This window comes from Hippocampus comes, unplaced genomic scaffold, assembly GCF_001891065.2.
Source record: "Hippocampus comes isolate QL1 unplaced genomic scaffold, H_comes_QL1_v1.1 scaffold17, whole genome shotgun sequence".
NCBI lineage: Eukaryota > Metazoa > Chordata > Actinopteri > Syngnathiformes > Syngnathidae > Hippocampus > Hippocampus comes.
This window is the reverse complement of record NW_017805002.1, coordinates 985,674-1,011,523: the sequence shown is the minus strand read 5'-3', so window position 1 is coordinate 1,011,523 and position 25,850 is coordinate 985,674. Positions and strand designations below refer to the sequence as shown.

The 25,850-nt window shown below is 42.9% G+C and overlaps 1 protein-coding gene and 1 long non-coding RNA gene across 6 annotated transcripts in view; both read left to right on the top strand.

Moving 5' to 3' along the window:
- Positions 1 to 25,850, top strand: part of cacna2d2a (calcium channel, voltage-dependent, alpha 2/delta subunit 2a) — a 237,398-nt gene that overhangs the window by 90,254 nt on the left and 121,294 nt on the right. For all 5 annotated transcript variants that reach the window (XM_019857142.1, XM_019857122.1, XM_019857114.1 and 2 more), the window contains one exon: positions 21,398 to 21,514. In XM_019857142.1, the coding sequence (XP_019712701.1) occupies positions 21,398 to 21,514 (117 nt within the window). The remainder of the gene's footprint in view (positions 1 to 21,397; positions 21,515 to 25,850) is intronic.
- LOC109507612 (uncharacterized) lies at positions 5,620 to 16,929 on the top strand. Its single transcript, XR_002166496.1, has 3 exons — positions 5,620 to 5,630; positions 13,717 to 13,723; positions 16,867 to 16,929. It is a non-coding gene; the product is annotated as an uncharacterized LOC109507612 (long non-coding RNA).

Genomic DNA, 25,850 nt, shown 5'->3' with positions numbered 1-25,850 from the left:
TATATATATATAAAAAACTGTATTTTAAAAGTGGATTCAACAAAATGTTGGTATAATAAGCCTCTGAATGTAGTCTTTTGAATAATTCTGTTATAATACTCACCATTAATGTGATTGGTTTTCCGTTCCTCACGATTGCTAAAGATCCAGCGAAGCTAGAGGAATTGTAGTCAGCTTGCTGGGTCCATACGCGGAGTTGCTGCTGGCTAGCTGGCACCCTGCTCAGTAGCTTGCACGCTTACTTTCTGCTGTCAAAGTGCCGTTTCACATTCGACCGTTTCATCGATGGTATTTTGTCATTGCAAATTAGACACATGCAGAATCTGTTCGCGCCACAAAGGCGAATCCTTCGGTCCATTCGTCCTGAAGTGTACCACACTCGTCATCTTTTTTTTTTTCTTTTTGCCATCTTATTCGTCGAAGGATTAGCTTTAAGCTAATGACCGAGCGGGCTGATTCAAAAGGGGGTGTTTGCCTGTTACCCAGCAACGGCCAACGTAGGCCAATATCATCCAATTGAAATTACTCCTGCCACCAACTGCAGCCCTGAACAGGACATGGGTGGTGAAAAATTGATGGATGGATTCAACAAGCGAGAATATTTTGTTTTATCTGCAAGCCAGATGCAATCATCAAAAGAGCCACACCTGGCTCGCAAGCCATAGGTTCCCGACCCCTGGTCTAGTGTGTTTGTAGTTGGTAGTGAGGTAGAATTTTACTGTGTCACATAGTAAATTCATAATATGATAAAATGTTGTTCGCATCGTTCAGATTGCAGCATGGACCAAACATTTTGGAATTTTAATTAATTCTAGTCTTTGGTTTAAAAAAAAAAAAAAAGATACATCTGCACTACTTGGACTATTGAACACTTTTGATCATTGATGGGCAAATTAAATGCTGGAGTAGCTTTGGATTTCAGGTCGATCTACAGCTCTACTTTCACTTATGGTCATGAGCTGTGTAGATTGTGACCGAAAGAACGAGACCCAAGCGACCGAAACGATTTTCCTCTGCAGGGTGTCTGTGCTCACCATTAGAAAGAGGCTGAGAGACTTGCTCATTCGTGAGGGACTCCGTGTCAACCTGTTGATCCTCCATGTCGAGAGGAGCCAGATGAGGTGGCTCAGGCATCTGGTTTGGATGGCTCCTTGACGCCTCCATGGTGAGGTGTTCCGGGCATGTCCCACAGGCAGGAGACCCTGGTGGATGACCCAGGACACACCGGAGAGAGTGTCTCCCAGTTGGCTTGGGAACGCCTCGGGATCCCCCGGGAAGAGCTGGAACAAGTGGCTGGCGAGAGGGAAGTCTGGGCTTCCCTGCTAAAGCTGCTTCCCTGGCGACCTGGCAGCGGATAATGGATGAATGATGACTAATCAAGGAGGCCCAGAGTGTGGTCGCCAGTTGCCCATGCCTGACATACAAATCTATTGAGATAAGTTGGGGTTGTCTCAGGCCATTCTTCTCTTCTCCGTACATGATCTTCGAACAGTAGTGGCCCACTTTACTACTTGCGCTTTAGTTGTATAGTTGGGGTGCATGTAGAAAGTAGCCAGTATGAAGTAGGACTAAGGTTTTGATTTGGACTCTGCCGACCAGTCGCGATGACCCTTGTTGATGACATCATTCTATATGCATCTCTCTGAAAATGGCTTCAAGCACATCTGACCGCAGAGCTGGAAGCAGTTTATAGTGGGTTTTTTTGTAAATTGTTCCGACTTGATAAACAAAAAAAAAAAAAATGATGTGAACTAGTCAAAAGCAGATGGTGCCGTTTTCAGCCACGTGTATTCAAAATGCTTAACCCTATAATGCCATTCGTATCATATTTGATACATGCAGTTTCATTATGTAACTCATTCTTTATAGTACATTAGATCATCTGTATCAAATTTGATACTGCAGGTTGAAAATATGATTTTCCCCATATTTTCAATTTTTGATGTAATCTACATAATGGTTATGAATGTGATACAACAAATATCTAAAACAAAATAATATGGCAAACTATTTTTGTGGCTTTTGTTATAAGGGTTAATTAATGAACATCTCAGTTCCCAAAAATCAGATTTTTCTGGCTATTCCTTGATGGGTCCGTTATTAAAGGGTTAAAACAATGCATCATTAAAGCAACAAGCTTTTACTCATATTTTCTGTGCGGAACACCCAAAAGAGAAAGACACTGGCACATATAGCAACCACGTGCTTGATAACATAGTTTGAGTGAATGAATCCACTTTGTGTTTTCCAGGTGACCAAAAAAAGTCTCGCACTGGTGACAAAATGTTTTAACCCACCAGAAATTCATCGAATTGTTGCATGACTGGTCTAGTCAGTCTTTTTCCCCATGTGCACGTCACAACAATGAGACTTGAAAGACTTGTTTCTTGAAGATGTCTCACTGATTTAAGTTTGTGAAGTCACGTGTTATCATTTAGTCGCCATGTGGTGTCACAAAGTGATGTGACAAAGGACTAGCCACAAGCATCTTTTATGTCTTGAAATGGCAAAATTGTGAGCATGTTGGTCCTTGTATAAACTGCAGCCCCCAATTCATTATTGTGTTGGTGTCTCAGTTTGTGTTGCTGGAATGAACACGATCACCAACAAAGTCATGTCTAGTAATGACTTGCTCGGTAACTTTTCTCCGTTGAAATCAATGCACATGAAACTAATGAACTTTCACTATTCGGCCATTGCCGAGAAGGATCATTACTACAACGAGTTCCACATTTCTTCAATGAAGAATATTAAGCTTCAGAGCCAGCTTCTGTTGCACAAAGCTGAAAGCAAGAAGAACAGTGAGATCATCGCGGAGCAAGCAGAAGAAATCGCTTATCTGAAGGAAAGCCTGCAAGTCCAGCAAGCAGAACTTCAGCAGAATAGGTTAAAAGTTAAGACGCAGCAAGATCAGGTGACCTCGCTAGAGCGAAGTCTCCATGAGCAGAGAGAAGTGCTCCGGCAGAGTGAGACGAAAGTCCAAGTGCAGAACTCTCAAATTTATACGCTTGAGCAAACTCTCGATGACCAGAAAGGAGAGTTTCAGCAAAATGACCGGATGTTCCAGAGGCAAGAGGCTCAAATCGCAGCGCTGCAGCAAAGCCTCCAGGACCGGATTGCCTTACTCGAGCAGAGTGAGCAGAAGGTGGAGGAGCTGGAGGAGAAGTTTCAGAGCTACGTGGAGTCCGCCGAGCACGACAAATGCGACCAGAAGGACAGAGAGGAGAAGCTGATGGAGAACCTCCAAGCATGTCATGCCAGGCTGCGATCGATGGAAAACGTTCACAAGAAGAAGAAAAGGGTCTGTTTCTGGTCTGGCTTTTGGAGTGAAAGAAGACAGGCTGAAAGGGCAGAAAAGCAAGAAAAAGAGTCAAGCAAAAAGAATGAAAACGAGAAGGCTGAGAAGAAAGAATTCAACATGAAACTCAAGTGCCTGGCCGAGCAGAAAACAGACGAAACCTCAGAGAAGAATGAAAGTCTAAAATGTGCACGCAAAGTGGCTTTTAACTGTTGAGTCAGCTGTTTGACATGTATGCGAGTTTGCCATAGACGTGAGACTGATCATACCGTTCTAGATGTTGAGTTATGATTATCTGGACTGCAGTACAGTAGTTTGAAAAAAAAATACCAGGAAATACGAACAAAAAACATGTTCTTTGAAGATTATTCATTCAAAATCTGAGTTACGTTTTTTTTCTCAACTCTATGCCACTCACGGTCTTTAATCTTTTTGGGACGATTATCTCACAGTGACTCTTCTATTGATTTGAAATTCATTGATATTCGAGAGCTTGCACTGTGAAGGCTGAATGTTTACTTCCTTTCTTGTCATTGTTCTTTGGCCACATAAAATTGCATTTTGAGTGTTTTCGGTTTTTTCAGGTGTTCATTCTGCTGAATGTTTACAAACTTCAGCCCCCAAAATTAGCTTGGTTGCATCCCACAGAATGTAGCATAAATTGAACCCCTGAAGCCAGTTTCACTTATTAAGGTGAAATGTGGTAGGCATATGAATCATGGATAGACCTCCAAAACCCTCCCCAAAAAACCTCAATAAGCCGCGCCTAAAAATGCACAGAAAATCTCCCATTTTTGTTTTGAAGTTATCATTTTATGATCAGTATGATTGATCATTGGAGGCCACTACAAATCAGAAAATTCCACAAATTGTCCAAGTATCTGTATCCTGGGAAAAAAATATGTATTTTGGGGGTCCCACACGCAGCCCAGACTAACTCAAGCCAATAGCGAAGCTTGGAAAGATTAAAAAAATAAATAAAAGTCCCTGACACAAGTTTTATCAGTCAAGGCAAAATTGTGGGAAATCGTGAAAAACGTGTGTGTGTGTGTGTGTGTGTGTGTGTGTGTGTGTGTGTGTGTGTGTGTGTGTGTGTGTGTGAGACACGCTCTGCCGTAGATACTTTTTGCCCACACCATTTAAAAAGGTCAGAAAATAAATATTCATTTTGAGATTGGACATGAAAAAGGAGGTGCCATTCATCCCTGCTCGCAGCTCTAGTTTTGTGTGCTTTTGGACCAAGGTCAAAGACATCTTTCAGTGATCGTCTGCCATTATCAACCACTATTATTTTGACTCCTCACTTTTAAATAGATATAATCATCCATCCATCCATCCATCCATTTTCTAATCCGCTTACCCTCACAAGGGTTGCGGGCATTCTGGAGCCTACCCCAGCTGTCTTCGGTAAGTAGGCGGGGTACACCCTGAACTGGTTATGAGCCAATTGCAGATTTTAAATAGACCTGAAATAAAAAGAAACCATACTTGGCCATGTGGTGTTTCACATGGCTGACTCTTGGGATCAATCCCCGGTCCTTGCGCTTCTCATAATTGCCTTGTGATTGACTGGTGACCAGTGTACCTTTCGGCTCTCGGTCCATCTCCAGTCCCTGCCGTGATTCTCTCCTGGCTAAGTGGTGTAGAAAATAGCTAGTACTCAGTGTTCCGATATAAACGTTGGTGTGGTCCCTACTCAGTCTTTGACAAAGAGCCTGACTTTGATTTGAGGACCCCCCCCAGTGAAACGAAGGCACATCTTTTTCTCTAGTGCAGAATGGGAATATATTAATCTGGCCCAGCTGGACACACTGAAATTAATGATCATTTACACTGACGACATAATCAGACTTCACGCCATCCTCCGATACGAAATTGCTTCTTTTGTTCCGCAAGATTGCCATGTTTTTCTTTTGCGTGCCTCTCTGTCATTGCCTCTACCCTCACTCGCCTCGACTGTTCCCCAGGTTGTTCTCTGTTATAGGTCATTAAATGTTTCCATGGAAACTGCCACTTTGGCAGAAATTGGCATGCTGTATAAAAGTGGCTCCGGCCATGTTGATGTCAAGAGACCTTGTTGCATTTGGTGTGAGATTGTCGCGTTTGGTGTGTCACGACGATTCTGTGTGGGACTTTGCTTCACTGCCGTGAGGTTTCGGGAGAGACACATGCGAGTGGTCAGCACTCCCCACCTCAAATCCCCACGTGAAGGAGCATGCACGGCCCGCTGAAAATGTCCCCTCTGTTGCTTATCTGCCAATTTTTGTTATTTTTGTTTTTAAAGCATAATGCTGTCATCTCTCAGAGCAATGACTCTGTTGGCAGGTGACATGTTTATTGTGTGTGCGTGTGCGTGTGCGTGTGAAGGAAGTGAGACAAGGCGTGTGTGTTTGTTTGTGCGTAGTGTGTGTGTGTGGCTGTGTGTGTGTGTGTGTGTGTGTGTGTGTGTGTGTGTGTGTGTGTGTGTGTGTGCACGCGCAAAAAAAAAACCTCAAACATTCGCTTTAAAATATTTGCCCATTTGCAATTATTTTTAGAGTGGTGGTGCATTCTACCCTCTGTTATTCACTGAAAACTCACCTATTTGCTTTTTTCAAGCTCAGGCCACAGCCATGTCTAAAATAAAAATATTGCTTGGGTGCCTCTAATGGCAACTTGTAACGATGTTGAAGTGAGGAGAGAAACTTCGTTCAGGCCTTGTCTCATGGGAAAAAAGTGTCTTAGCCCCGTCTTGTGGCATTTATAGGCAATTACAATTTTTTTGGGAATGGGTGTCAATTATTCGTGGATAATTTCTATTAGCAGTCTCATTTCTCCTCTCTACTTTGCGTGTATTTGAAAAAAGACATTTCTTTGCACTCATATTTAATGTTAAATATGACCTCATAATCTTTTGTTTTGGTGTGAGGATAAGAAAATAGAACTTTTTCCTCTCTCACTGATAGTGAGTTATCACCCTGCTGTAAGACAAAACAAGATGTCTGTGTTTGGGGTTTGCTAGTTGCATAAATCAGAAGATAACTGCCTGTCCATGTGTGTATATATATTTCCTCCCTCAGGGAGGAATAGTTTGACACTTCATAGCAGCATCAATTCTGGTTGGATTTAAACGCTCTCCTTGCACACAAGTTTTTATTGTCCTGTCTCCTGTCTACTTAGGGGTCTTTTTTTTTCCCCTTGACAGCATGATATAATCCTTCAATCCCCCATTTTTGTGTTGTTGAACACCACACCCCCTCCAGCACTATGGTCTTTTCTCATTGGCAAAATATTTGCGGCTTGAAGGACATAGCTCGGGTCAAAAGAGTCCAACAGTTATTCAATTTCTGCTTTTGTAACATATAATCGAGAACTATGCACCAATTGAGGGGGATCTTAAAATCTTTGAAGATAAACTGGCAACACTGACTGTACTTTTGTAAACTGACTTCAAAAATTGGCCGGTTGAACCAGAAAATAAACACACACAAAACGAATCCTTTGACGGTGGCTGAACCGCAGTCTCATGTATGACCTCATCCAAAATGACAGAAATCATCTTTAAGACTAAGTTTGAAAAAGAAAGCCAAAGAAAAAGCAAAAGCACGCAGTTAATCCTTTGCCACTCAGATCGCAGAGGCCACTTTTTTGAAACGGCATGGCAAAAAAAAAGACAAAGGAAAAAATCCATTCATATAAAATGAATCCTTTTGATGATCACTGGACTGAGCTCTCGTGAGGTACATTTTGCGTTGTTATCTCTGATAGCAGTGTCTTTTTAAAGAGGTATGCCCCAGAAAGACAAAGAAAAAGCAAAATGTAGAACTATCTTAGATGGTCGTTGAACTGAGGTCTCGTGAGATTATCGTATGATGTCGAGTAAGTAGGCTGATAGTGTCTTTTTGCCTTCGGGGGCTGTTTGTGTGTAATTAGGCTGTGCGCTTTGTGTAATGACCTAACACAGAGCTGCTCTCTATGAGGCTTAGCAGGCATGAGGAGAAACAAAAACCTACAGGGTCAGGATTTGTCATGCCCGAGAAGGGGCATCAGAGTCTCGAGTCCCAGTCCAACTGTGAGACACAAAACTATAGAGTTGGCAGAGCTTTGAAATGTAACAGCCTACGCCTTTAAATTGCCTCTGGATTCTTTACCGCTTTGCTCTATTTTGCCCGCGGTGAGCCTGAGATAAGAGGGCCTGGACAAAATGGCTGCCAGAGTGACAGTCACGCAGGTTAGATACAGACTCTCCAGACGGATATCTCCAAAAATATTTGAATCGTCTCTGTCAGATGAAAGTCCCATATCTCCATTTTATGATGATTTTGACTTTGAACACCACTACATTATAAGAGGTCACCTGCATATTAAACAGATGTAGCCAAAAAAAAAAGCAATGAAATCACGCTTTTTAACACCGTGAGTGTCGCCATTGACTGCCAGAACTGTCCTTCAAAACGCACACTTTTAGACCTCCTCCATTCACTTTGTATTGGAGACGACCAACAACACGTAAGCTGATCTCTTTACTTTTATAATGACCCGAATGTCTTCAACCTCGGATTCTTAACGTAATGTTTGCTTGCGGTGTGCGTCCATCCATTTTCTCAAGCGCCTGTCCTCATTAGGTTTGTGGGTGACCTGGTTCTTTTCCCAGCTGACTTTTGGCGAGAGAAAAGTACACCCTGGACTGGCCGCCTATTTTAAAGGTGGCCGTTTTAAAATGAGTTGCAAGTGATATATTTTGGTTTCAAACTAGGACTCCAGGTAACAATTATTTCAGTGATAGCTCAATCTGTCAATGAGTTTGTTGATTTAGTGATGAATCCAATTTTTGAATAGATTCCATTTCCATTTATTCAAAAAAACAGGACATTATTTCAAATTAACAGTGCAGAACAGACCCAAATATACTGTCAATGCATTAGGACTCAGTTAGTTACTGGCTTCGTCTGTACCACGTCAGAAAATGGGCAAAAATGTTGACCTTTGTTTTCCAAAGTACAGCCTCATATTTGCAAATGACTTATTTTGATTTAATATCAAGATAATAAACCTGTTCTCATGAGGTCGACAGAAATTTGAGAATAGGCTGAAATGCCCAGGATTTGGAAGATTTGAAATTAAACACGTTCTCTAAATTTCTCCAGGTACTCCACTTTCCTCCCAAATTCCAAAAACCAGCATCGTAGGTTGATTGAATGCTCTCAATTGTTCCCACAGTGTGACTGTGACCGTGAATGGTTGTTTGTCTGCGTGCCTAGCGATTGGCTGGCAACCAGTTCAAGGTGTACAGCCCAAAGACAGCTGGGATAGGCTCCAAAATGCCTGCGACCCTCGTGAGGGTAAGCAGGTCAGATAATGGATGATTGGAAGTTTTCTAAACAATTAATCCATCCATCCATTTTCTGATCCGCTTATCCTCACAAAGGTCGCGGGGTGTGCTGGAGCCTATCCCAGCTTTCTTCGGGCAGTAGGCGGGTGACACTCTAAACTGGTTGCCAGCTAATTACGGGGCACACAGAGACGAACAAACATTCGCGGTCACACTCACACGTAAGGACAATTTAGAGCACTCAATCAGCCTGCTATGCATGTTTTTGGAATGTGGGAGGAAACTGGAGTCCCCGGAGAAACACACCCAGGTATGTAGACAACATGCAAAAAAAAAAAAAAAGATACGGTACTTGCATATTTTCACTATTCTCATCAGGGCTTTGACCCTTCACTATACAGGCTTCTTTTCCGTGGGTGAATTGTTAATTCTAAATGAACAGAGACTAGGAGTGCGACACGGCAAGTTAGACTGATGGACAGGTGCCAGCCTGCCAGGCTTCATCAGTGGCATGGAAGTTGTGCGCAATTAGGAGAGGAGGAGACGCTATATCGAGACGACACCCTCAAGGCTCTGTCTCCACAGCAGGAGGACTTCCACAGAGCCCACTCAAAAGAACACACACACACACACACACACACACACACACACACACACACACACACACACAAAACCGTGCAAACACAGTGTCACGCATGTAGCAAAATATAATGTGCGCCGTTTCGCACGTTTGAAGTTCTTTAGTGTGTGGAAGCGTGAAATCCTGCGTACAAATTCCAGCACATCACTTGATTTATCCTTTTTCTTTACCTTTTAATGTTGCTACTTTGAGGGAGTACAATGGGAAGGCAGGAAATGATGGCCGTATATTTAATATTCCTCCGTGTGAGGTACTGGATGTCGAGGAAGTCAGAGAAATGGTGGCGAGAAGAATTATGGGGAGGGTTATTCTTTTGCCGTTGTTTTCGTGAGAAATCCTCGCAGACGGCGAAAAGCAATTCTCTACCATCAGCAAGTTAATAAAAAGCCTGCACTTTATCTCTGTCGAAAAGACAAATACCATGACGGAGGATGGAAGGGAGGAGAGGAGCACGGGGGAGGTTAGCCCACATTTCCTCTCCTCCTGCAAGTCATTTATGCTATGAATCGTTGTCTGATGGGGCCACAAGGTGCTGTTGAATCACTGGTGTGGACATGGCTATTTATATATTTATTTATTTATTTATTCATTTTATGGACAGGGAACACCCATTGATCACGAGTTGATGCATTCCACAACCAGATGCACTCGGTGGATAAAGAAACCATATTAACACATTGGTTTATCCCTCACTGTTGCTGGAAACACAATTAAAGTTATTAAAACTAAAAGTACAGTGTATGAAGACAGAAAGCATGAAATGCACAGAAAATGTACGTGTTTGATATTTGTCTTTAAGAGGAGAGGCCTGCTAGGATAGAGTGTGGAGTGACGAGTCTGAGCGTGAGTGTCTGGCCGTGCGCTGTGGTCGACAGCAGCTCCTGCGTTAGTGTGCACATTTTCTTGGTGTTCATTAAACGACTGTAAAAAGGCCTGGGTGAATGTGGCTCTCCTTTCCCACATGCAAGGGCATAATAGAAAGTACAGTCTGAGACATGATGAATTAATTCCACAACATTAGCCAATTTTTAATCAATGAATTCATTAATCAGGGTCTTTTTCAATACTTTCTCATGGTACCCAATTTGAGATTGACATGATGCCATCTTGTGTACAGACGCTGCTCTGTATCAATGTTAATTTCTGAATATGTGAACAGTAAATTTCCGAGACTACATTTTACTCTAAAAAGGCTATTTGGTCTCAGTCCAAACAGTGTAAAAATTACACTTGGAAGAGAGTGAAACATTCAGAATAATTTTTGTGGTCAATTTTTTTTGTTTTTGTTTTTTTTTTTTTTAGCAGGCACACTTTTATTTTTTTATTGACACTGTAAACATGAGTTAAAAATGAAATTACAGTCCCTCATGAACGCGAGTAATATTGCGTTTCTTGCTTGCATTACAATTGACCCTTTCATGCGCCAATAATGATAACCTGATCCTGATGACATGATAAACTGTCCACTGTAGTGACCTCTGTCCCTGAAAAGGTTAATGTGAATTCATGTGTTTCTTCACATGCGATACTATGTCACCTAAAGCCAGCTTTTTGGTGGAAAAGCAGTTGGGGGATTTTTTTTAAACCATTTTCACTCGGTTGTTGTCTGTACTGTAAGCCCAAATACAGTAGAGGGAAAAACTGTTATGTTAAGCCATGACAGAATGCCACATATATTTAGTGATAGTAATGTCTGGGATGGGGGTACAAAAGGTGAGTTGGGAGCCGCAGAGCCACTTATTGCTCAAAACCAAAAGCCTTCAATTATTCCATAATGACTCCGGCTCCTGGCAGCTGAACACACTTGTATGTCACCGAGATTAGGTAAGGTTTATTGGCTTTTTGGGGTTTGACCATTTGAGCGTGTGTCTTTGTTCCCACCTGTTTGGATCACCGGTTGACAATCCCTCTGATAATGTCGCCAACCCCACCCTCCCCCGTTCAATGTCACCCTCCTCTTATCTCAAACTGTCCAAATGGGGTGTATGTAAACATGATGGCCAGCCTTTGTTTCCTGTGACGTTTGCCTGGAAACAGCAAGCTAGCAGATAATACCCTGTGTTTCCCCCTTCGTCCGTATTACAATGCCTTCTTCTGCTCATTCTTCTTTATTTACATATATTGCGTGCATTTTTTTATATGATTTGTAGGACCCAAGCACCACCTTGGGTCCTTGGAATCAATTATTTGACTTTTTTAGGGTCCTAAACCTGCTTGGAAACACCCCAATATTTTACTGGTGTGTGTGTGTGTGTGTGTGTGTGTGTGTGTGTGTGTGTGTGTGTGTGTGTGTGTGTGTGTGTGTGTGTATCCGGGTGAAAACGATTGTGTTTACATGCAGTCAATATTCGGGTTAAGGTAAAAATTCCGTTTACATGCGTGAGCGGACAAAGTTAGATCGTATACAATATATGGTAATGAAGATCAGTTGGGATATCCTGGGAGGCATGTTTGTTGAATGGTTAGCACGTGGGCCTCACAGTCCAGAGGTGCAGGGTTCGATTCTGGCGCCGGCCTTCCTGTGTGGAGTTTGCATGTTCTCCCCGTGCCTGCGTGGGTTTTCTCCGGGTACTCTGGTTTACTCCCACATTCCAAAAACATGTATGGCAGGTTCATAGAACACTCTAAATTGCCCCAATGGTTGTTCGTCTATGTGTACCGTGCGATTGATCTGGCAACAAATTCAGGGTGTGCCCGGCCCACTGCCTAAAGATAGGCTTCAACACGCCTGCAACCCTCGTGAAGAAAAGCAGATTAGAAAATTGATGGATGGATGGATGTGATATCCTCATCTAAACTGTGACTTAAGTTAACAACATGATGCAAATAGATGTAATTTATGCTTCTTATTCTCTATGGTCAATAAAACGCATGATAGTCATGTCACTCACCACAGTCATGAAGCAATCAGTGTCTTCCTCGCTCCAACAGTGCACTATGGCTATTGCATTGGTGTCATCTTTGATTTTAAAGTTAGCCTTTGCATTGGTGGCATGATATGTTATGTGTGTGTGAGTGTGTTTGCAGCTTCCTTGATGTTTAAAGTGCTGAAGGAGTAATATGAGAAATGACCTGAAAATTAGCATATTTGGGTTTTTGCTCATGCTTACATAGCCTTTCAAAAGCCGAATCATGCCAATATTTGGGTTTTAAAAGGGTCATTGACTGCATGACTACATTCATAGACAGCTCTCTGGCTTTCGTGTCATTTACACTCAGACCTGACCAGTTTATTAGCTTTTGTAAATTCTTTTTTTTTTTACCTTTACATGTTAACACATTACAATTTAAAGCAAAGGTTCACACAGATTAATTCTGACCCCCACCATATACTGTAATAACATTATTCAAGGTCATTTGAGCAAATTTCTTATTTCAGCAGTGAGTATCCAACTGTTAGCCCTTCACTTTACTGTGTACCCTAGAATTAGCTCTCAGCTTTGCCCCATTAAGAAGCAGCCAGATATCCTTGACATTAGACAGTAGCTTTTTAGCCTATGCCATTTAGTTTGGGATGAGCATGGCGTCGAAGTATTTGCTATGTTAGAGGATGTGTGAGCGCCTGTTCATCTCTGCTTGCAGCTTCAATTTAGTCTTACTTTTCTCAAAACAAGATCAACATACTAAAAAAATAAACGGAATACAATTCCCTCACTCTCTTGGCACATTCTCACCTGTTAATCCCTACAAGACATTATAATTGCAAAGTAGAGTTACTTTAAGGTCAGACTGCGTTGCTGTGGCTTTCTGCAGCTTACATACTTGCATACATACGTGCATGTTGTCAAGCAGTATCGTGGATGTTATTTCAGAGTGTTTCATAATAATAACGCTGTGGGGAGAGACAGTCGACAAATGGTTAGCAAACAGTCAAAAGTTCCTGGGTTTGAATCTCAATTCAGGATATTCTCCTCATGTTTTCACGGGTTTTCTGTGGGTAATCTGACTCAGTCCCTCTTTCAAAAACATGTATCTCAGGTTAATTAAATGCTCAAAATTGGCCAGAGGTGTGAATGAATGAAGTGTGGATGGATGGATGTTGGCTTGTACAGTGTTGACAAGCAACCATTCACAGCCATCTTTTTGCTAGGTGGAACGCCCCCGTTGAGATTTGCATGTGGTAACGGTAAAGCTGGTAATGGTAATGCTCTGGTCTTGGTAAAGCTGTTCCTGGTGATGTGTTTGTCCTCCCGTGTCGAGGACGGAGGACTGCTTATCTCCTCGTGAAGTCAGCCACAATAGGGTCGCATCCGGCTGCTTGACAGAGACGGATACTGCATCATTAAGGAATATTAGTGGGTTCGGCTGAGCGGACCGGGCTTCTTCGGCCCCCGAGAGCGGCAGCAGCCCCGCCGCAGGAAGCTTGATAAGACACAACACACCAAAAGCTTCACGTAGTTGAATAAAAGCTGATGCCTGCAGTAGGCCAGACAAATTTAGCAGGGGAGCGGAGACATTGATGGCTAGAGTTGATGTCATGTTTTGGGGATGGGTTGTATGCCTTAATGAGACAGCAGAGGGAGAAAAACAGACTGATGATGGGTGTCAGTGGTGGGAAAACATCTACACAAGCTGTCAGGGAGGCTTAATTCTACAAGGAATGCAACTAGCATGTGGAGCTAACTAAAGCCGGCAGACGACAATGTGCGTGTGTTGCAATGTAATACTAATTAGCTATGACTATAATCTCACTCAATATTTCAGTCACTGTCACTGTTTTTTTTTTTTTTTATAAGGACTTGGGCTGCAGGCCTGAGCTGGAGCCTATCCCTGCTGATTTTAGATGAGAGAAGTAGAGTACATCCTGCAGGACTGTATAGGCACACAGTAACTTTCTCAACAGTTCAACTGGCAATATTTTAAGCGTTCACTATGACAACGTGACACAAATATACCAAAAAGGGGTGGTGTAAAGACGAGTAAGTTGGGCGTAAATCGGATTACAACAGTAATTAAAACAAATCTGTGGCTTTATCGCTTTTCCTGTTTCATGAGACCATCCTAAGCAAACATGCGGGCTGCACACGTTAAGCTCTGAACGTATCTGGCACTACATTAATAAATAAGTCGAATATACATAGATTAAAAAAATAAAAATAAAGCCTACCAATTGACTACAATGAAGTGCAGTTTTTTTTTTTTTCTTCAAGTTACAGCCTTTGTGATTTGAACATGACATTGTGCTACATTGCGACGTCGATTTGAATTCGGTCAGTCCGATGGTGTTTTGAGTACAAAGATGAACTTGCATGTGGAGGGTCATTATTTTTTTTGTCTTCCCATCTGTGTGTTTACAGTGCCACTCTTGAATTTTTGGCTTACTGGAACCTGTCATCATGGCTTAATGACGAGCTTGACAGAATGTGTGTGATGTGCGCAAGCTGTACCCCAGCACGTCAATGTGCGAGTTTCATTCACTCGCGTCCTCTGTGCCAACAAAAGCATATTGGTGGCAATTGGCAGTCGCCGGTGTCATATCCTGTAGAAAGTGTCAGCAGCAGAAGGTTTGACTGGCTGTCAGCGGCATTCTGCCGAGTCGCCTCTCGTCGTTCCCTCGGAGAATGACAGGCCGGCACTGAATGCTGCCCAGGCTTCTTAGCCTCAAGCCAACTGCATGACTGATTAGCACAAATAGACATTTTAATCCAAAAACAAATGAACTGGTTTACAATTTTTAATAGTCAACACAAGAACGGGTGCAATGTGAGCTGGGCAGCAGCCCTTGGCGGTCCGATCCTCGGCTAGAGAAGCTAGCTCTCGGTACGTGGAACGTCACCTCTCTTCCTGGGAACGAGCCCGAGCTGGTGTACGAAGCAGAGAAGTTCCGACTGGATATGTCGGACTTGCCTCCATACACAGCCTGGGCTCTGGTATCAGCTCTCTCTCTCGAGAGGCTGGACTCTCTTCCATTCTGGAGTTGCCTACGGCGAGAGGCGTAGAGCAGCTGTGGGCATACTCATTGCCCTCCGGCTCAGTGCCTGTACATTGGGGTTCACACCGGTGGACGAGAGGGTAGCCTCCCTCCGCCTTCGAGTGGGGGGACGGGTCCTGACAGCTCAGCGTGCCCACCCTTTTTGGAGTCCTTGGAGGGTGTGCTGGAGAGCGCTCCCCCTGGGGACTCCCTCGTTCTGTTGGGGGACTTCAATGCTCACGTGGGTAATGACAGTGAGACCTGGAAGGGCGTGATTGGGAGGAACGCCCCCCCGCCCCCGATCAGAACTTCAGCAGTGTTTTGTTATTGGGAGGAACGGCCCCCCCGATCAGAACTTCAGCAGTGTTTTGTTGAGTTGTGGCCATAAGGTGGTCAGTACCTGTCGTGGCGGCAACACCCGAACTCGCTGATGGACACCAGCAGGAAGGGATGCACTCGGCCTGTGGGACTCCAGAAGCAGCTGATGGGTATCGACAGGCTAAGCAGGGCTCTCCAACTCTCACTGGAGCGTTTTGCAGCTGAGTGTGAAGCGGTTGGGATGAAAATCAGCACCTCCAAATCTGAAACAATGGTCCTCAGTCGGAAAAGAGTGGTGTGCCCTCTCCGGGTCGGGGAGGAGATCTTGCCGCAAGTGGAGGAGTTTAAGTATCTTGGGATCTTGTACACGAGTGAGGGCAGGAGGGAGCAAGAGATCGACAGGCGGATCGGTGCAGCGTCTGCTGTGATGTGGACTTTGTATCGGTCTGTCGTGGTGAAGAAGGAGCTGAGCCAAAAGGCAAAGCTCTCTATTTACCGGTCGATCTACGTTCCAACTCTTACCTATGGACACGAGCTATGGGTCGTGACCGAAAGAACGAGATTCCGGATACAAGTGACCGAAATGAGTTTTCTCCGCAGGGTGTCCGGGCTCTCCCTTAGAGATAAGGTGAGAAGCTTGGCCATCCGGCAGGGGCTCAGAGTCGAGTTGCTTCTCCTCCATGTCGAGAGGAGCCAGATGAAGTGGCTCGGGCATCTGGTTTGGATGGCTCCTTGACGCCTCCCTGGTGAGGTGTTCCGGGCATGTCCCACCGGCAGGAGGCCCCAGGGACGACCCAGGACACGCTGGAGAGACTATGTCTCCCAGTTGGCCTGGGAACGCCTCGGGATCCCCCGGGAAGAGCTGGAAGAAGTGGCTGGGGAGAGGGAAGTCTGGGCACCCTGCTAAAGCGGTTGTCCCCGCGGCCCGGCAGTGGATAAGAGAGGGTTGCGAAAAGGTGACTGGCCACTGCTCTCAGAAGTCACAGTCCAGAGTGTGGAAGAAGCAAGTGCCCATAAAGACAGCGACAGCATGGATTTTTTTCACCAAGGGAGGCAGATAGCATGTTTTTGGAATGTGGGAGGAAACCAGAGTACCTGGAGAAAACCCATGCAGGCACGGGGGTGAACATGCAAACTCCACACACGGAGGCCGAAGTCTAAATCGAACCCGGTACCTATGCACTGTGAGCCCAACACGCAAACCAGTCAACCACCAGACAATAAAGGGATAGACAAATGTTTTTCTTTTTTTTAAATCAAATTAATCAATTAATTTAAAACAAATCCACAGACTGTAATCGATGATTTTAGAAAAAATGTTAGTTGTCATTCTAAAATTTTAAATTTTACTCTCAATCTGTCATGATTCAATCTCTGTTAGTTGCCAGCCGGTCTTTCCAGCTGCGCACCTGTTACCCATCATGATCAACGGACTATCAACAGACTTCCAACCGACTTTCAAATAATCCGCCTTGCTCAAGCCATTGTTCATGTGCAATTTTCTCGACACTCCAAATTTTGCTTCGTTCTTCGTTCCTCGTTTACCGCTCTCCGTTTTCTTGTAAGTAGTCATTTAATTTGGTATGTTATTCTGATTTGGTATTTGTCGTGATTTGATTCTGTTGTGCTTTTAAGATATTGGTATTTTCCTCGCCTTTTGCAAGCTCTTTTTCGTTCTCTAGTTTTATCCTCGTGTGTTGACCAGCATCATTATTTGTACTTTGTGAGTCTTGTGTTTGTTCATAAACCTTTTCCCTACCATAATCTTATCCTTGTCTACGTTTGTGGGATCCACCCCATCGGGATAATTCGATACCGGCCGTTCACACTCATGGATGATCGGTATCAGTATCGGCAGCTTTAAACCTTGAACACGGAACACCCTCAAGTGTTGAACTTCCTAATGCTAAGATAAGCTAATGTCCCAAGATTAGAAATACACAGTCTAATGCATGAACAAAGCCGATAAATAAATAATATTACAAACAAAGCCACACTCATGATTTATAAATAGAGTAGCCCTATATAAAGTCAACTTGCATTTGAATATGAATTATATATGGTGCATGCCGAGGCTATCTTTTGTCTGTATCGCCCTAAATGCTGTTGTCAGCCAGTGGCTGCCAATAACCATACAGTAGTGTTCTTACAGTTCTGCTTAAATGACTGTTGATTAGGATCAATAATGCAGGTTGTGACGCGTGCATTCAATTCAATCAAATGTAAACGGCAGCTATTAATGCCCCAATATGTACACATAATTATCCTATAAATCAATTACATTTACTGCTTAGGTGACTGGTGGGATTTTAGACATCGATTATGAAAAGACAATGAACAGACAATGAAAGTCTTTCCTTGGGCAATGTACAAAATGCCGGTGAAAGTGATTGCTTTTCCATTTATGTGGCACTGAATGATACAAAAATAAACATGGGCTACAGCACTTGTGGAAAAGTGTGCTGGCAGATCCATTTCGCTTGTGCCATGCTTGATCAAACAGAAGGAGCTCATCGAGAATACTGACCTCTCATCACTGATATTCATGAGAAATGTAACCAAGAATCCAATATATTGTATTTGCTGGTGTGTACATTTGAGCTAGACCATTATGGGGTAAAAAAAAAAAAAAAAAAAAGTCATAATCACAATTATTTTGATTGATATTAAAATGGCATTTTCATTAGTTTAACAAATGTGTTTGTAAGCGTTTGTGTGTGAATATTTTGTTTGAAGGAAGATCACATATCCCGGAATGATTGGTAATTATCCCGTTAATGGAATTTTAACATTGATTTTAGCATTAGCACTAGCCTTTTTTTTAAACAAAGCATGTCTTGTATTTAAATATAAAATGTATGTGATTCTTTCTGTTCTGTGTTTAGCATTACAGTAAATCCCAACTGGGATGTCATGAAACAGTTTAAAGCACACTCAGGGAGGGAATATTTGTCACATTATTGCTGCACAAGCAACGTGGTGGGTGCATTCAGTCTGCTTCCACAAAGTAGGAACTTGCAAACACGCTGCACACTAATCGTTTTTCTTCCAATCTTATTTTTTTGTAATTGGGAGAAGCCAAAATCAAAATCATGAAGTTATGTTTTGATTAAGTGCCCAGCCCTATTTTACACCTCTGGCATAAACAAAAAAAAAAAAAAATGTGGGCATATGTTTTAGCATTCCATGCTTGTTTGTCTAGTAAAAATCACATTTGCAAATCTCTCCAGCCCCTGCAACATGCACTTTATTTTTGTTTTGTTTTCGCCGAGACATTTGTCATTTGGCAAATTAAGGAGCCTATCCTTTCCGGAATGGTTTCATTTCATATGAAAACAAAATTTGATTTGAGACATTTGTTGGTCATCTCGAGTACACCACATGCTGCAAGACCAGTCAGCACACCCCGGACAACTTTTGTCCTTCTTGCATGAGGTGTCTCTCATTTTAAAAATGAATTACAGTAACATGTTACAAACCAGTATGGGTGTCCCTTTTTTTGGTTGCATTATAGCAGCGCTTACTCCAACTGATTATTTATTGCGAGGTTCAGAGTATTCAATGTCGAAAATTGCTTGTGACATTTAGTACGATGATAATAAAAGGAGACTCCTAATTTATAGCGACAAGTTTAATTCCGTCCCTCACCTGGGAACTTGCTGTTGTGAATCTTCCAAAGTGAGGCAGGGGGCACATTAACCGAATTAATATTGATTTGAAAACAAATTTGACACGGAGTAAGGCCTTTCATTTAATTCTTCACTGGGGCCGACCAAAGTTGGCTTTGTTGCATTTTTACTGATAGCTTGTTTCTCTTTGGGAAAAGAACTTCAGGTCAAGTCAACTTTATTGTCAAATATGCTCAATGTGCAACATACAGCACAGATTAAATTTCTTTCCTCCCAACCACAGTGCAACCACAGGAGAGAGAGGTTGATGGCAGCTGCGGGTATCCGTGTTGCCATCAATAGAACAGTTAACATAAGATGACAAAATAATACAACACAACACATAAGACACAGACAATCATGCAATCTTAACCACTTTTTCTGCATATACTATGTTTGAAATGATGTGTGTCACTTTAGATTGTATGTATTTCATGTTTATATCACTTTACTGAGGGAAAAAAAAAAAAAAAACTCTTTCCACCTATTGCGGGAAGGTAAACACAATCTGTCATCTGTCAGGGCCTGGCCAGAATAAGACCAATGCCAGGCAAATCTCTTCAGAGTGCTCGGCTGGCGCGGTCCAAACCTCTGGGACCAGATGTGTCAGCTCAGTGGGCCAATGGCCGCCTGCCCAGCATTCAGATTGATAGAGAGAGAGCCAGTGGATGTCTTTGTTTTTCCTCTTGCCGCACATCAGCACGTCACTTTGACGTATGGAATATTTGCAACTCCAGGAGAAACGTGACTGTGATAGTAGTGCCTAACTGTACAGGCCCATTTGGCACAGCCCATCTTTTTGGGCCTTCTGCTGAAAGAGGATGTTCTGCTGACTAGGGCTCTACAGCTCTAGAATTAATATTGATTTATTTATTTTTAGCTGTTTTTCTACTGATCATCCCATTGAGTAATCGGCTGGGCTGATTGTTGGCGCAGGTATTTGGCATTTTGACATGTATCGGCATTGGCCTTTTTGAGGAAAGATTAATTTAAAACAGATTTAGTTTGGCACTGACGCAGCGTCACTTCTCTGACTGTTGTGATCCCTCCGTCTCCAGCGTTGTCACACCCACAGCCCCATTTGATGGGTTACTCACGGAGACACGGTAAATGCCAATCGGCAGTCCATGTACGCCATGTCTTGGGGACCATCATTAGGGACAATGTGAAGCCCTTCACTTTTTATAAGAATTTCTACACAAAGTGGAGAGAAAAGAGAAAACCCAAAAAAAAAAAAAATTATACATTGCAAATCTGAAAAGATGTCAAATGTGCACTTTTCAGCTCTGTGTGTGTGTGTGTGTGTGTGTGTGTGTGTGTGTGTGTGTGTGTGTGTGTGTGTGTGTGTGTGTGTGTGTGTGTGTATATATATATATATATATATGTATATATCTGTGTGTCTGGGTGTCTGTGTTTTAAAGATGTTTTCATTTGGTCCGTCCATTAAGGCCCAACCTTTTTGGATTTTTTTTTTTTTTTTTTAGACCAATGTCGATTGTGATATTTAGCAGAATAAAATCCGCTTAATTAAACCGATTAATCAGCTGATTAATTAAAAAATATATTTAATGAATAAAATCACTTCTTTTTGGGTCCCTTAACGCTTTCAACAATAAAGATATGAATTATCGGCGGAAAATTTTCTGTTAACATGACTTCGGCCTTTCGTATTTGTTTAACTTTACAGCACTTTGTGGTGGGGGGTGCGGGGGTGATGAACGTCATTATGTCTGTCTTACATTGTACTAATGTGTTCAAAGCAATAATAAAACAATCAGGAGAAAAATCATCTGATTTTCGCCGATTTTAAGATGACTAATCTCATCCGGTTAATCGATGGGGCCCTACTTTCTGTCTTGTGGATTTTCATATATTAGTGATGCGTATGAACCCTATCCCTCACAAAAAAAAAAGGGGGGGGGGTTTCACTGTAATATCAAGATTGTTGTACAGCCACCATCACATGATTTTGGACGGTGAGCAAGGTAAAGAAGTTAATGTTTATTTAATTTGTTCCATACCGCAGCTGGCCCTGCTAAGTGCTGTGCCATTAAGGACCTCGTTCTGTGTTTGCGTATGGGAGCGATAGCAGACTGCTTGCCTGCTCAGCGGATCATGTTTACCATCGTGTGTGTGCTCACTCCAGAGCAAGCACGCTGCTCCCCCGCGATTAAATTATTTATCCCCTTAAAACAAACGAAGGTGCGCTGTGTAATCTGAGTTGTGCTTCTCCCTTTGTGTGTGTGCGCAGATTTACAATGAGAAAAGGAGCCAGTTTGAAATCAAGAGGAACAACCCCAAGGACCTCGTGGAGAGAGTGGCGCGAGACATTGCCAGGCTGCTCAACAGTAAGAGGAAAGCCCTGGAGGTACGCGACGAAATGCTTGAAACATACATGCAGACATGTAAACACAAGGACGTTAAAATCACTCGCAACACAAATCTGTGATGCTGATTTCATTAACTTTTCGCCTGAGAAAAGCCTCCGCACAACATCCATGCCAGGTTAATTTAAGAGACTAAATTGCCCAGTGGTGAGCATGTAGATGGGTGTTTGTTCCTAATGGAGGTATAAAAAAATGTTTGTGAACCCCCCACCCACTTTTTTAAAGTTATTAGAATAATTAAAAATGCGCCGAAATAAACTCATGCAAGAAGTTCACTTCGGCTGCCAATAAGCGAATGTAACCGGGGTGTTAGCGAAAGAGGACTTTTGAGCAACTATTCATTTTGACCCTGATACGGTCACTTGAGAGTGAAGAGCGCTGACATTTCTGAGTTCGGTCTTCAAAAAAAGGAAAAAAAAAAAAGGATGGAAGTGTGTATCTTTCAAAAGCATGTGGTGTTTGGGGGGATGAAGCACATTCATCCAGAGGCGCAGAGGTCTCTCAGGGGCGTGATTAATTCCACAGTTGGAATCTTTAAAGGGAACAAGGCGTCGCAGTACATCTCCAATGGCCATGATTGGATTTGGAATGACATTGGTTTTGGCACTTTTCCCCACCTGACACACACACACACACACACACACACCATACCACAACAAAACCCATCACTTCCCCACCAACTTCAACATGTCCGCCAGACTCACCGAGGATGGAGAGAGGGAGGAAAATGAGGTGACGAGTGGTAAAGGGAGAAAAAAAAATAGGCGGTGTGGAATGAGAATGTCTCCCTGCGGCGTGGAAGAATCAAGAAATGATGTTCAGAAATTCATAGATTTAAAAATGAGCAGGGAAGGGAAGGTAAAGGAGGGTGCTGAGGCAAAAGTGAAGCGGTAAAAAGTTTTGGGTAAAAAGCAAAGCGGACAGGAAACGAGATTGCAAAAAGCCAACGGAGGCAAAGAAAATGAGGTGGTAATGGTTTTATAGAGTATAAATGTAAAATCCTAAGTTTACATGCTTACTTTTGACACTTCGGATAGTTACGACTATATATATATATATATATATATATATCCTACTTATATGGATATTTACAGGATCTAACCATGAGTGGGAAAAAAACCCCAACAAATTTTCACCACTGTGTGGATCATTCGTCTTAAAATTTCTTTTCGGCGCCAAATTCTGATTCAATGCATATACAGTACCGTACCTGATTCAAAATCCTTCCCCCCCAAAAAAACAAACACATTCTATTTCCGTTTACATTTCAGTTGTCGCATTTGATATGGGTGAGCACAAGAAGGTGTATCGATGGATGTGTTCGGACAGTCACTCTGACATTGTAACCACTCTGAGAGTGTGTATCTCCAGAGAGACAGAGTTTGCCCCCCCCCCCCACACACACATTAATTTCCAAAGGCGCCCTATGTTATAAACCAATGAGCAGCTCACGTTTGAACTGTTGTCATCTGTACTGCCTGACACACTGGGCACTCTGGTCCCCAGTGGGAGTGGCCAGATCATGCTCCAACATAATTTTCTGGTGCGCTGAAATACCTTGCCAGAAGTCCACTGGCATGGGCTTCACCTCACCCTTGACACAAATACACTCAGACAACCGCTGGGTCAAGAGTAACCCAAGTTGGGTGAAATAGCTAACAGCACTGGGTCCAAAAGGGGCCGAGCCAAGAAATGGTTCAATTAGTGTACAGTGGCTGTGATTTTCAACTCTTCAGCCCACCAAACTCCAATCTTCAACCCAATATCCATATTTGTATTTATATTGCACTTAATTGAACTGTGTTTTCTTTTCTCTTCTTTCTACCCACAATCTTGCTGCTGAAGGCTGTAAATTTCCCCAGTGTGGGACAAATAAAGGATATCTTATCTTATCTTATCTTAATATGCTTGGTCAAATCAAGAAGCCCAACTTGCTCAAAATCCACAGCTACCCAATGAGTGAGTTAGGAAAACAACCCAAGTCAATTAATTATTTAATCACAAGTGAGTATCAAAAGGGTGTCACATGCCCACGGTTGACAAATATTCATGGCATCCCCTGCTCTAAACCCTCCAGGAGGGCTCGTAAAAACCTGAAAAAAAAACTAGGGAAAAATAGGAAACCTTGAGATGTGTCTGCACCTGTGGGGAATACCTTTCAAGGATGCCCAGGCTGACCAAGCATTTTTTAATGTGGTATGACAAGGTTGCTTGTCTATAGGTACCCTATGAATGACGGACATTCAGTCCAAGGTGTGCCCCACTTGTCTCACCAGAAAACAGCTAGGTTAGTCTTCAGCTCCCCGTGAACCCTTGTGAGGATAAAGCGGATTGGAAAATGGATGGATGGATGGATCGTCTTCAGCTCATCCATGACCTGAACAAGCACCAGCACTACAGAAAGTTGATGCATGAATAGTTTTGTACAATGACATCACTGCCCTCAGTCTGAAGGCCTGGAAAGGCTTGAAACTGATCCTAAAAGCCCTTGAATTTGAACATCGCATTGGCGTGTGAATACTACGTAGTGTCAGCAGAAGGTAGGTGCAGAGTTTTGCTTGTGTTTGATGCGCTGAGGTGTGAGATCAGAGCAAAAGGCTCCCACCTGAGAGTGAGACCAGAGTATTTCTCTGACGGCTCTTTTAAGCCAGAGAAGGCCGCCCAGGCCGCCCCTGTAGCCTGTCATGTTTGCACATGACGCCACGTGACTTACGATGACTGATCCGGGGGGAGTCGGAAGGGGGTTGGGGGGGCTCACCTTGTCCTGTAATGCTTCGCATTAGATCAGGCCCCGAGTTCAACCGGGTTGCCCAGAAACAGAATCTCGTCCAGTGTCACTCACAGCCCATAATGAATCGGAGTTGTCAGTCAGGGGGCCCCTGCTAGGATTTTTCTGCTCTGAGCAAACATACTCGAGAGTTGTAATGTTCCCGTCGGCTTTTGCAAAGAAAAAAAAATAAAACTGCCGTTGTCAAATCTCTTCACTTGAGATTTCACAGAGGAGCCTGGTGGAATAGAGAGGGAGGAATAAGGTTGCCATAATCCAATTACACACATTTCAATACTATCCCAATAGCTCTCAGAATCTGAAGGATGGCAGCCTGCGGGTTGTTCGTTGCGTGATGAATACGCGGCCGGCGCTCGACGCTGGCAGGGTCGCACAATGGAGGTGAGGTAAGATGAACGGTCTTGGTGCTCCGTATATTTTGTTCGAGGACATTTACAAGAGTTTTCGTAGGTGACTGCCGGCAGGAAAACAGATTTGAAAAGAGCGGTAAAGGCTATAGTCATTGAGGTCTTGTTAGCACGGGTTGATGGAAGCATTCCGAGGAAAAACTAAATTGACCCACATAAATAGATATCAGCGCTTCACACAGAATCCGTGTTTGGAGAAGGAGCGTGTCCTTTTGGACTCGGGATGAAACTCAATGCTTGATTCACATGCGGTTTACGTCTCCCCAGTGCAGAATGGTTCCTACTATCTGAACCGCTTGACATGGATAGAATGAGTGGCTTTATTTTTGCTCTGCGATCCTCTCTCTGAGATACAAAATGTTGCTAATATCTTGCAAGTGACGACTGTCTTTTAACCTGCTCTAGTTTTCATGGACCTAGAGAGTATATCTGCAGTCCAGTGGTTCCCCCGGTGTCATGCGAGAGTCACAACCCAACAGCGGGCACTTAAAACTTGTCCTCATAATTTACATCACGGATCACAGAAAAAAAATGTGCAGTTTCCAGGCAGGAAGTGCTGAGTGAACACTGTCACCGTATCAAAATGTAGACGAAACAAGTCAGTTACCAGAATGTTTCATAATGCATCACAGCATTTCATTGCAATGCACCCAAAAATGCTTTGTAGTGACAGCACCAAAGCAATGTGATTGGACACTCAAAAGGGACCGATGGAAAATTGATTATTTAGTTCAGGGGTGTCAAAGTCAAATGGACGGAGGGCCAGATAAAAAATTTTGCTGCAAGCCGAGGGCCGGACTGATCGAATGTTCATTGAAAATTTTAAAAATGACCACATATTGTTTATTGGACCAAATTTAATTGACTGAAAACCTAACAAATACATTCCAATATGGTCAGATAAATAAAGCAACATTTTTTATGGCTATGTCAGTAAACTTTAATTTTCAACAGGCACAAAAAAATTTCCTTTGTATAAAAATACCCATAACATGAATGAAAGAAGCCGATATTATTCAAGGCACTATCACTAGTCCATATTTTCTCTTTTAGCAAAAGTAGGCTAAATTTATTTAACAAATAATAGTACAGTAATTTTCGATCATTTACTCGAATAAAATA